The sequence below is a fragment of the Trichechus manatus genome, unplaced genomic scaffold (assembly GCF_000243295.1).
Source record: "Trichechus manatus latirostris isolate Lorelei unplaced genomic scaffold, TriManLat1.0 scaffold00087, whole genome shotgun sequence".
NCBI lineage: Eukaryota > Metazoa > Chordata > Mammalia > Sirenia > Trichechidae > Trichechus > Trichechus manatus.
Genome location: NW_004444023.1, coordinates 5,503,471 through 5,514,805, shown reverse-complemented (window position 1 = coordinate 5,514,805; position 11,335 = coordinate 5,503,471). Strand labels below are relative to the sequence as shown.

General features: G+C 54.6%; 1 protein-coding gene across 1 annotated transcript; it reads right to left on the bottom strand.

The window, feature by feature from the left end:
- Positions 1-576: 576 nt before the first annotated feature.
- NR1H2 (nuclear receptor subfamily 1 group H member 2) lies at positions 577-9,978 on the bottom strand. Its single transcript, XM_004381697.2, has 10 exons — positions 9,857-9,978; positions 9,611-9,717; positions 8,229-8,290; positions 8,001-8,132; positions 7,399-7,689; positions 7,049-7,311; positions 6,687-6,866; positions 5,515-5,614; positions 1,480-1,688; positions 577-1,113 (listed from the first exon to the last, which is right to left on the bottom strand). Exons 3-10 carry the CDS (start codon positions 8,269-8,271, stop codon positions 967-969), a joined length of 1,365 nt encoding a protein of 454 aa, XP_004381754.1. The 5' UTR covers positions 8,272-8,290; positions 9,611-9,717; positions 9,857-9,978; the 3' UTR covers positions 577-966.
- Between the last annotated feature and the right edge of the window lie 1,357 nt (positions 9,979-11,335).

Below are 11,335 nucleotides of genomic sequence, written 5' to 3'. Positions count from 1 at the left end.
CGTAGTGCCTCGTCCCCAGCAAACCAAATGTGGTGGGGTTGACTTCAACTCATGGCGGCCCCACGTGTGTCAGAGTAGAACTGTGCTCCACAGGGTTTTCAATGGCTGATTTTTCAGAAGCTGATAGCCAGGCCTTTGTTCTGAGGTGCCTCTGGACGGACTCCAACTGCCAGCCTTTTAGTTAGCAGCCTGTTTGCCCCACCCAGGGACTCTAGGCCCACAGATTGCTGTTGTTAGTTGCCATGGACCTCAGTGAATACTTGCTGACTGAGCAAAAGCCCTGTCCCCTCATTCACTTATACCCATTTGTCCTTCACAAAGGTTCTGATTCACCTTGTACAAGAAGGTGGCCCCAGGCTGGCAGGCCCCTCCTCTGGATTTCCTGGGGCCCAGCACACAAGGCTTGGGCTGTGCTCATCTGGGTCTGACCTCAGCAAGCCTGTCCAGTGAGACCTCTACTGGACCAGCTCCAGGGGCTAGTGTGGTTGGAGACCCTGGCAGCCCACCTCCCTCCACCTCTTGATCACACTACAGCTGGGAGCAGGTTTGTATTCCTATTTTTCTGTTTCTTTTTTTTTTTTTTTTAAGTTTTTATTAAATAAAAGGAGCAGAGAGAGAGGGGGGCCCTCTGGTCTCTCGGGCTGTGGGGAGAGCTGTGGACCCTCCCCTCCCTCTGTTCAAGGTGCACTGCGCAGTGGGCTGGAGGTGTAAGCTGGGTGGGGAGGGCAACCAGGAGTGCTGGGAGAGGTCAGAGGTCGGGAACTGTGACCCCTCTGCCCTCCCAGGAAGACTTGCTGGTCAGGGAGGGAGCCTGCCTGGATGCTGTCCCAGCTCACCCCAAAGGCTGAGGGCTGGCAGAGCCACAAGGCAGGCCCCCAGGCCCAGCGAGACCCCTTCCCACCCCAGAAGGAGGAAGGGGCGGCAGCATCCATTTGTCGGGGGCTGTGGGGCAGGGTGGCAGGCCCCTCACTCGTGGACGTCCCAGATCTCTGACAGCAGGGGTGGCAGCTTCTTATCCTGGAGCCGCAGGGCGAAGACCTGCTCTGAGTGCACAGAGCTCAGCGTGCGCAGGCTCACCAGCTTCATCAGCATGCGTGGGAAGCGCAGCTGGTCCTGCAGGCGGGTGACAGTGGTGAGGAGGTACTGCCGAGTCCTGTCAGTGGATCCCAGGGGGCCTCCCTTGGACAGCCAGCTCGGGCAGAGTGTGGACTTGAAGACTGCCCCGACTCCGTCCAGCCTACCCACCCCCCACCACCAGGCCTAGACCAGGCCTGGCTCCTCAGTGGAAGGACAGGGAATTGAGGACAGACCTTGAGAAGGGACAGCGGCCAGAGCTCAGGGAGCCACTGTGGGGCAGAGACTGGGATTAACAGGGAAGCAGTACTCCAGCCCCAGGCGTGGCCCCTGAGGACTGACCCACGTGGGCCTGGCCCCTCACCCGGGCCTCAGTGCTGAGTTTCTGCTCTGGGTAGTTCGTACCTGTGGCCTCTTGATGCGCGTGTAGGAGAGCAGCGCCTCCACATAGGGCTGCTGCAGTGCCTCCACACGGCTGGGCTCCTGCACGTTGGGCCGGTCAGCCGAGAAGATGTTGATGGCAATGAGGAGGGCATACTCAGCATCGTCCAGGCCCAGCCGCCGCATGGCCCGTGAGAACTCAAAGATAGGGTTGATGAACTCCACCTGCAGGCCTGTGACGGGGCAGGGGCCACAGGAGGCGGGGTGTGGGAGGCCTGCCCTGCTCCATAAATTTCCCTGCCCTGAAACTGGCCACTACGTCCAGGGCCCTGACCTGCCCACCACCAGTGGCGGTTGATTATTATGTCCTTGTCATTTTTGTTCCCTTCTGTGTCCCCATGCCTATACAGGTGTCTGGTATGTTCCTGTCATTGGATGCCATCAGCTGATTCCAACTTATGATGACCCCATGTGACGTAGTAGAACTGCCCCACAGGGTCTCCTAGGCTGTAATCTTTATGGCCTAAGAAACTCTATGGGGCAATTCTACTCTGTCACATGGGGTCACTATGAATAATCTTTATGAAAGGAGCCCTGGTGGCACTCAGCTCTAAATGAAAGGTCAGCAGTTTGAACCCACCAGCCCCACCACAGAAGAAAGATGTGGCAGTCTGTTTCTGTAAAGATGACAGCCTTAGAAACCCTATGGGGCAGTTCTACTCTGTCCTATAGGGTCGCAGTGAGTCAGAACTGACTCCACAGCAGTGGGTTTTTTTTAGTTTAATCTTTACAGAAGCAGATCACCAGGGCTTTCTCCCACGGAGCCACTGGTGGTTTTGAACCGCCAACCTTTCAGTTAACAGCTGAGCACTTAACCATTCCACCACCAGGGCTCCTAGGAGATGCAACACCTCTTTCCTAGATGATGGCATGCGTAAGGAGAGAGAACATTTACTCAGTGTTGCCGACCCACTCTTGCTGAATGAAGGCAGCCACTTCTCTCTGGCTGCCCTGCATCTGTCCTTGTCCCAGAAGAAAGTCTTTAATCTTAGGTCATGTCACGTTACCCCCTTGGTGGCTCCCACTGCTCTTGGGGTAAAGCCCATACTTATTCCAAGACTGCCTCGTGCGTTCACTCAATTTCAGTGAGCACCTGCTGCGTGACTTCACCACTCATCTGTCAGTCTGTCACACTGTGGTGGCTTGCGTGACTAAATGATACTGGAAACTATGCCACTGGTATTTCAAATACTAACAGGGTCAACCGTGGTGGACAAGTTTCAGCAGAGCTTCCAGACAAGACAGACTAGGAAAAAAGGCCTGGCAATCTACTTCCAAAAATTAGCCACCAAACACCTTATGGATCGCAAAGAATACTGTCTGATATAGTGCTGGAAGATGAGCCCCCTAGGTTGGCAGGTACTCAGAATACACAGTGGTCACAACAATGGACTGGCACATACCAAAGATGGGAAGATGGAACAAGAGTGTGCAGCATTTTGTTCTGTCATACATGGGGTCACCATGAGTTGCCACCAACTTGATGGCAGCTAACAACACAAGTATGAGCGAGGCCCAGAGATACAGCCATCGCCAGCACAAAGTTGCTGCACTTGTGGAACCCACATTTGGAGGTTGAGGGGACAGACACTAGAAACACGTGTAAGTAAAATATCTAGCATGTCAGACAGTGATAAAGTTCTACGGAACAAAATAAAGCAGGAAGGGAAGGTTATTTGGATTGTTGAGGGTCACAGTTATGTTTTAGACAAGGTGGTTGGGGAAGGCCTCACTGTAGGGGGACATGGGACTCAAATGTGTCACTTGACCAATGAGCTGCAGAGGGGCTGGATAGAACTGCCCCATCCAGCTGTGTAGGTTGTACACTGCACAATGGACTGAGATTTAGCTTGCTCTCCGTCAGCTGAGATCAGGGTAAGGAGGAGTGCCTTTTCCTAATTCCCACCAAGCTGCCCTGTGTGACCGCAGAGACGCTATGTCATCCTCTGTGACACTTGACCTGAAGGCATCATTTCAGCAGTCACCCTAAGAGGAGAGGGAGTGACAACGGCATGTGAGTGGGCCAGGCAGGGTGACCAAGTGCCTAGTTTGCCTGGGACTGGGATTTCCTGGACCATGGGACTTTCAGTGTTAAAACCAGGACGAGTTGGTTAGCCTGGTTTCAGGCAGAGGGAAACAGCAAGTGCAAAGGCCCTGAGGCAGGAGCACACTTGGTGGGTTCAAATCAGAGCAAGAGGCCTGTGGGTTGGAGCTGAGGGAGCAATAGGAGAAGGTGGGAGATAAGGCCGATCCTGTGGGGCCATGTGGGCTCTGGTAAGTGCTTTGGTGGGTTCTGGGCAGAGGAGGGGTGTGAAGTGCCCTCTGGCGGCCGTGTGGAGAATAGACTGGATCAGGCAGGGGTGGATGCAGGGAGCCCTGTGCTGAGAGTCCCTGCATTATTCCAGGGAGGTCTGGACCAGGATGGTGGTAGAGAGGGGGTGAGAAGTGGCTGGATGCCCAGCCTCCTCCACAGCCCCATCTCTGTGTTCTCGCTGCCTTGGCCTCCTATAGTTCCTCAAACCCGGCAGCTCTTCCCCCACCTCAGGGCCTTTGTACATGCTGATCCCCCTGCCAGAAACACTCCCCCCTCCTAGTGCTGCCTTGCCAAACTCACACTTAAATGGTTCCTAGCACTGTCTTGGGTGGTGGGAGGGCCGGGGGCTAAAGGAAGAGGACACAGGAGCTGGGCCTTTGTGCACGCTGCAACCTGGCCTGCAGTGATACTCCCTGCCCCCATCCCCTAGGCGATGCTTCTCGCCCTTTGGGCCTCAGCTCAACTGCACTTCCTCCAGGAAGCCCACCTGCCTGCCCACATGCCCTAGGTAAATGCTCTTGGAGGGCAGGGACCAGGGCTGCTCCATCCAGCTGCATAGGTTGTATACTGCACAATGGACTATACACAATCCAGCCTGCTCTCCCTCAGCCTGGGTGGCAGTGCCTTTTCCTAATTCCCACCAAGATGCCTCCTGTGACAGCAGAGACACTCTGTGTCATCCTCCACTATGTCCCACCGTACAGAGCGCCGGTGCCCAATACACATGCTCTGGCCTCGCTGAAGGCTTGCTGTGAGGGTGGCTCACCCCTCACCTCCACTTTGGAGATAAAAAAAATGCAGGCTCAGCCAGGGGTGTGGCCTCGGAGCCTACCTGTCATGGATTGACTCTGCCCCCCGAAAACTTATGTGGACATCATAACCCCTGTACCCATCAACAGGACCGTTTGGAAATAGGACCGTTTGGAAATAGGGGGTTTCTTCTGCTATGGTAATGAGATCATGCCAGAGTAGGGTGGGTCCTAAACCTAATCCCTTCTGAGCGGTATCATGAAAATCAGAACAGACACATACAGGGGGAAGAGACTCACCCTGCGAGGACCTGTCTACAAGCAAAGGAACACCAAGGATTGCAGCAGCCACCAGAAACTAGAGGAGAGACTCCCAGAAGTGATCGACATGGATGACACCCTGAACTGGACTTTGTTGTTGTTGACTGCTGCTGAGTCGTTTTTCACCCACACTGACCCTATGTGACAGAGCAGAACTGCCCCGTAGGGTTTTCTAGACTATAATCTTTACAGAGGAGTCCTGGTGGCATAGTTGTTAAGCACTCAGCTGCTAACTGAAAGGTCAGCAGTTCAAACCCACCAGCCCACTCCTCGGGAGAAAGATATGGCAGTCTATTTCCATAAAGATTACAGCCTTGGAAATCCTATGGGGCAGTTCTACTCTGTCCTATAGAGTCGCTATGAGTCAGAATTGACTTGATGGCAATGGGTTTGGGTTAACCTTTACATGAGCAGATCACCAGGTCTTTCTCCTGTGGAGCTGCTGAGTGGGTTTGAACCACTAACCTTTCGGTTAGCAGCTGAGTGCTTAACTTTGTGCCACCAGAGCCTCCAGACCTCTGAGACGATCAATGTCTGTTCCCGAAAGCCACCCACCCCAGTGGTCTTTTTCTGTTACAGCAGCTCTAGGTGACTATGGTGCTGCGCTCAGCATACCTGCGCGGTGGAAGTCGTCCTTGCTGTAGGTGAAGTCCTTCAGAAAGGTGATGCACTCCGTCTCATGGTTGTAGCGCCTGGCCGTCTCCAGCAGCATGATCTGAGGGCAGCGGGGATAGGGAATGGATGGGGGCACAAGGGGGCCCCGGGTGACCCTTTAGCCCTTGGCACCCTCCCCTTTTGGCCCAAGTCTCAGTAGGATCATCACTTACCCCCTGACCCCCTGCTCTCTCGGCCACGTCAGCTCTGGTCAGCATGTGGAACTCTCCAGGCTCCTTCCCTCCCCTAGGCGCCAGCACACACTGTACCCTCCACTTAGAACACACTTTTCCCAGACCCGTACCAGGCACGGTAGCAGAGGTGTCTGTCTGGTTCATTGCTCTATCCCCTACCCCTAGAACAGAGCCCGCCTTACAGTAGGCTGTTGTTGTTGTTAGGTGCCCTGCCGTCGATTCCAACTCATAGCGACCCTGTATGACAGAGTAGAACTGCCCCATAGAGTTTTTTAGGCTGTAATCTTTACAGAAGATCACCAGGTCTTTCTTCCGCAGAGAAAGTGAGTCTGAATGTCAACCTTTTGATTAGCAGCCAAGTGCTAACTGTTGCACCACCAAGCTCCTATACAGTAGGCACTCGATACTTATTTGTTATCCTGTGCAAAGCCTTTTCGCACGTCCTTTCTAAAGCAGGCCTCTCCAGCCCAGTCCTTAAACTCAGCCCCTTGTTCCTCTCTCTCCTTGGCTCGGCAAAACTCTGCTGGTCCCATGTATGTATCTGACATCCACCACCTTCCCCTGTAAAGAGTCTTTGGATGGCACAAACTGTTAAGCACTCCATTACTAGCTAAAAGGTTGGTGATTCGAACCTACCCGGAGCCACCCAGAGGTGCCTTGAAGACAGGCCTGACAATCTGCTTCCAAAGGGTCACAACCTTGAAAACCCTATGGAGCGGTTCTACTCTGCACACACGGGGGCGCCATGGGTCAGTCAACTCAACAGCAGCTAAGAACAACATCATCATCTTCCTCTGTGAAATGTCACCCCCGAGAGGGCAGGGGCTGGTGGGTGCTGCTCACCACTACAAACCCAGCATCCACCCTGGGGCTCCTCTCCAGGGTCCCTTTGAATTGGGAGGGCGGGGCCTGGCTGGGGATGGGCGGGCCAGCTATTACCTCAATGGTGGATGCCTTGAGGAGAGCAATCTGGTCTTCGCGGCCCAGCTGTAGGAAGCCAGGCACCTGCTTGGCGAAGTCCACAATCTCCTGGACAGAGATGATGGCCAGCTCTGTGAAGTGGGCGAAGCGCTGCTGACGGGCATCACGGGACTGGGGGTCTGCACCCAGAGGCCAGGGCTGAGGACATAGGGGGGCCAGGGTCATGCACAGGGCTCCTTCCCGGAGCCCAGGGCCATGGGGGCACCTGGAGGCCAAGCCCCATTCTCTGGAACTCCTGCCCTTCCTCGCCCTGGGTCGCAGTCCTGCCAGCTCAACCCCATTGTGCCTGGCTCTCCTTGAGGCTGCACAAGGCTCCATACCGTGACTTTGGGCTGGTCAGAGAAGGAGCGCTTGTTGCACTGCAGCTGCGCCGCCACCAACTGCTGGATCATAAGTTCCTGAGCCGCGGTTAACTGGATGCCCTCTCCTTCCCCGGAGCCCTGGCTACTCCCTTCAGGCCCTCCAGGGGAGGCGCCAGGCCCAGAGGCTGAGCTGCTGCCGCTCCCTGACCCCACAGGTGACGACTGTTGCTGCTGTTGCTTCCGTATCTTCTTCTTCCGAATCTGTTCCTCAGAGAGGACGCCTATGGGGGAGCACGGACCTCAGCGGAGGCGCTGAGGAGGGTGGGCGCTGGGCTGGCACAGCCACCCACCCCACTGCCCGCACTTACACTGCTCCCTCATCCCCGCCTCTTTGCACTTGCGCAGTCGGCACTGCTGGCACTTGCGTCGCATAAAGGCGTCCATCTGGCAGGTTCCACCGCCCCTGCAGGCATAGCGCCCGGCCCCACCACGGACCACGCTGCGCCGGAAGAAGCCCTTGCAGCCCTCGCAGCTGAGTACATTGTAGTGGAAGCCGGAGGCCTTGTCCCCGCACACACGGCACAGCTCGTGGCCCAGCATCTTGGGAGCCGGGCCCTTCTTCCGCTTGCGCTCTGGCTCCTCGGCTGGGTCTGGGATGACTGGGGCAGTCAGAAGAAGACCATGAGAGAAGGGGCCACAGGGAGTCAGGCCCATGAGAGGTCCCAGGGTAGACAGCCCGAGTAGGGAGACATGAACATCCAGGGAGACGGAGACCCAGAAAGAAAGATGTGTCGGTGGACCCCAAAGAATGAATCAAAGCAAGAAGTGTTAAGGGCGAATGAGAGGAAAAAAATCAACAAGAGGCAGGGGCTTGCCATCTCCCCATCCTGGTTCTGATCTTTCTGCCTTCCTAGATCCCACCTCGAGCCCCCACACCTACTTCTACACCCGGCCCTGGGCCCCATCTCACCCACACTGCAGGCAGAGCCTGCCCCATCAGTGCCTGGGACATCGGGGTCTGGACCCCCAGGCCAAGGCTCAGGGCCCTCCTCCTTTATAGCAGGTGAAGAAGAGGGGGCTCCAGGCTGAGGAGGGCCATTTCCTGGGAGAGAGGCAAAAGGGAGGCACAGTGAGCACCTCCTTCCTGACCAGTGTGTGTATGTGGCGGGGGGCTGGGTGTGAGGCGGGGGACACTCACCAGGCAGGGGGCTATCCAGGGAACTGGTGGTGGGGGCGGACATGGTGGGGTCACGGAGCAGCCTGCAAAATAGAGGGTGATTAAGAGCCTCGAAAAGAGTCCTGGTGGCTCAGTGGTTAAGCACTGAGCTATAACCGAAGGGTTGGCAGTTCAAACCCACCAGCCACTCTTTGGCAGAAAGATGTGGCAGTCTGCTTCTGTAAGGATTACAACCTCGGAAACCTATGCGGCACGACTACTCTGTCCTACAGGGCCGCAATCGACTCGACAGCAACGGGTTTAAGAGCCTTGAGGGGTCAGGACGGGTCCTTCCAAAGCTAGTTACATTTACTAATGGGGTCCCCCTCCTTCTTCCATCTCTCCCAGACTCCTCCCCAACTTCATAAATATTGCAACACAGCTCCTGCCTTCAAGCCCTCTCATCTTATTCTAACAGGCTCTGCCTCTTTTTCTGCTCCGGCCTCCTCCCCGCCCCATATCCCACCCACCAGCTCTTCTCAGGCCCCGCCCCTTCTGCTTCAGGGCACGCCCTACTCCAAGCCTTCCTGCCCACCTGCTCTCTTCAGGTCCCACCCCTCCTCCTTCAACCTTGCTAAGCATTCACTCCTTCCTTCCATCAAATTTCACCCCACCTATGCTTATTAAGGAAACTCTGGTGGCATAGTGATTAAGGGCTAAGGCTGCTAACCAAAAGGTCAGCAGTGCAGATCCACCAGAAGCTCCTTGGAAAGCCTGGGGCGCAGTTCTACTCTCTCCTATAGGGTCGCTATGAGTCGGAATTGACTCGACAGCAACGGGTACTCTAAAGAAAGCCTGCTGCCGTGGTGGTTAAGAGTTCGGCCGCTAACCAAAAGGTCAGCAGTTCGAATCCCCCAGGTGCTCCCTGGAAACCCTATGAGGCACTTCTACTCTGTCCTACTGGGTCACTATGAGTTGGAATCCACTGGACAGAAATGGGTTTAGTTTTTTTCTATTACTCAGGAACCCTGGTGGCACGGTGGTAAGGAGCTACGGCTGCTAACTGAAAGTTCAGCAGTTCGAATCCACCAGTCCCTCCTTGGAAATCCTATGGGGCAGTTCTACTCTGTCCTTTAGGGTCGTTATAAGTCGGAACTGACCATATGACTACAGGTTTGGGTACTCTTACTCATATTCCACCTCACTTCTTCTAAGCAAACTTTCGTTCGGCCCCCATCTTTCCCTAGACCTCCAAGTTCTGCTCTCATCTCCACTTATCACGCCTGCCCCCCAACATCTTGCTCCAAGCCCCGCCCCATCCGTACCCCTCTCTATAAACCCCGCCCACCAACTCACTCCAGGCCCTGCCCCATCCCCCTCCCATCAGGTTCTTCCCCCATCCCCGTCATGCTCCACCCCCACACCTCACTCCAGGTTCCGCCCCTCTCCGAACACCAGCGGGGGGCGGGGCTCATGGCTGCGCGCGGGGGGTCTCGTGGGCGGCCTCTCGGGGTCTCCTGTTCCCGTTGCCCTGGAAACAGCCGGGGGCGGTACGAGTTACGGAGGGGCGGGGGTACAAGGAAAGAAGAGGGCTGAACAGAACGGCGCGCGGAGAGCAGAGAAGCCACAGGCCCGGGATTCCTCCCAAGCCCCCCCACTCTCGGGTGCACCTGGCTCTGTTCTCTTTCTCTGCCCCGCTTCCTCCTTCTCTGTATCCCCTTGCACGCCGCCACTGTTCGGGTCCCCTAAAAAGTAACTTCGCCACTTCTTCCGGCAACCCCGCTGTGCGTCACCTCCGGAAAAGGGCGGGGAGTAAAAGATGACAGAAATCCGGTGCGCGTAAGAACGGCTGAAACGGCTGCCCCGCACGGAAGTGGCACACCCACCGGAAGTTTGCTTTTGCCAGGTAGCTCCACTAGGATGTGACCGGAGAGTTCTGGGCCCATGCAGTCAAATGTTGTCCTTGAGGGGTCGTGGCCAGTCCCAAACCTTCCTGCCCTGCGCTGTGTGGCTTTAGCGCTTCTGTGGCCTCTCTGGGCCCTCTGGAGTTGAATCTGTGCGCTGGAGTTGAATCTGACTCATAGCGACCCTATATGTAACAGAACTAAACACTGCCCTGCCCTGTCCGCCGTTCTTACATCCATTTCTATGCTTGAGCCCATCATTGCAGCTACTTGTCAATCCATCTTGTTGCAGGTCTTCCTGTCTTTCACGGACCCTATACTTTTCCAAGCATGATTTCCTTCTCCAGGAACTGGTCCCTCCTGATAACACATCCAAAGTACGTGAGACAAGTCTCATCATTCTCGCTTATAATCAGCATTCTGGCTGTCCTAGATTCATTGTTTGAACATTCAATATTCCGATTATTAATGGATGTTTCCAGCTATATCTTCTCATTTTGAGTCATGCCACATCAGCAAATGGAGGTCCTGAAAGCTTTACTCCATTCAGGTCACTAAGGTCGATGCTACTCTGAGAAGGCAGCTCTTCCCCAGCTGTATTTTGAGCGCCTTCCAACCTGAGGGTATCATCTGCTGGCACTGTATCAGATAATGTTCCACTGCTATTCATAAGGTTTTCACTGGCCAGTTTTTTCAGAAGTAGACCGCCAGGTCCTTCTTCCTAGATGTCTTCGTCTGGAAGCTCCGCTGAAACCTGTCCACCATGGGTGACCCTGCTGGTATTTGAAGTACCGGTGGCATAACTTCCAGCATCACAGCAACATGCAGTAGGACAAACTGACAGATTGGTGGTGGGGCCAAAGATTTACTGAACATAACTCTCCCTAGCAATAGCTGCCTTTCACACGCAGCTGATTCAAAGCATTCTTGTCCTTTTTTGGTTATTTGTTACAAGTTTTAAGATTTTGGAGGTGTGCTCTTGTTGGATTTAAATAAATTACAAACTCGGACGCAGAAGAAATGTATTTTACAAATAACCTGGTGACGGGAAAGAAAAATTTTTTTTAAAGCCTAGTCTTTTCCTACCTTCCCTCCCAAAATCATAGCTTTTAAAGAAAAATTTAAAAATTGAAACAGAAAGAAGATGGAAATTATCCTAAGTCCCCCACCCCCCGGGTAATGAGCTCTCTCTCTATAATAATCAGATAATATATATACACATATGAGAATATATGATCCATACTC

Coding starts and splice junctions, on each gene's coding strand:
- NR1H2 (XM_004381697.2), bottom strand. CDS start 8,271: ATGTCCGCCCCCACCACCAGTTCCCTGGATAGCCCCCTGCCTG. Junction 7,690..8,000: donor AGGCTCTGCCTGCAGTGTGG/GTGAGATGGGGC, acceptor TGACTGCCCCAG/TCATCCCAGACCCAGCCGAG. Junction 1,114..1,479: donor CGCGCATCAAGAGGCCACAG/GTACGAACTACC, acceptor ACCCGCCTGCAG/GACCAGCTGCGCTTCCCACG.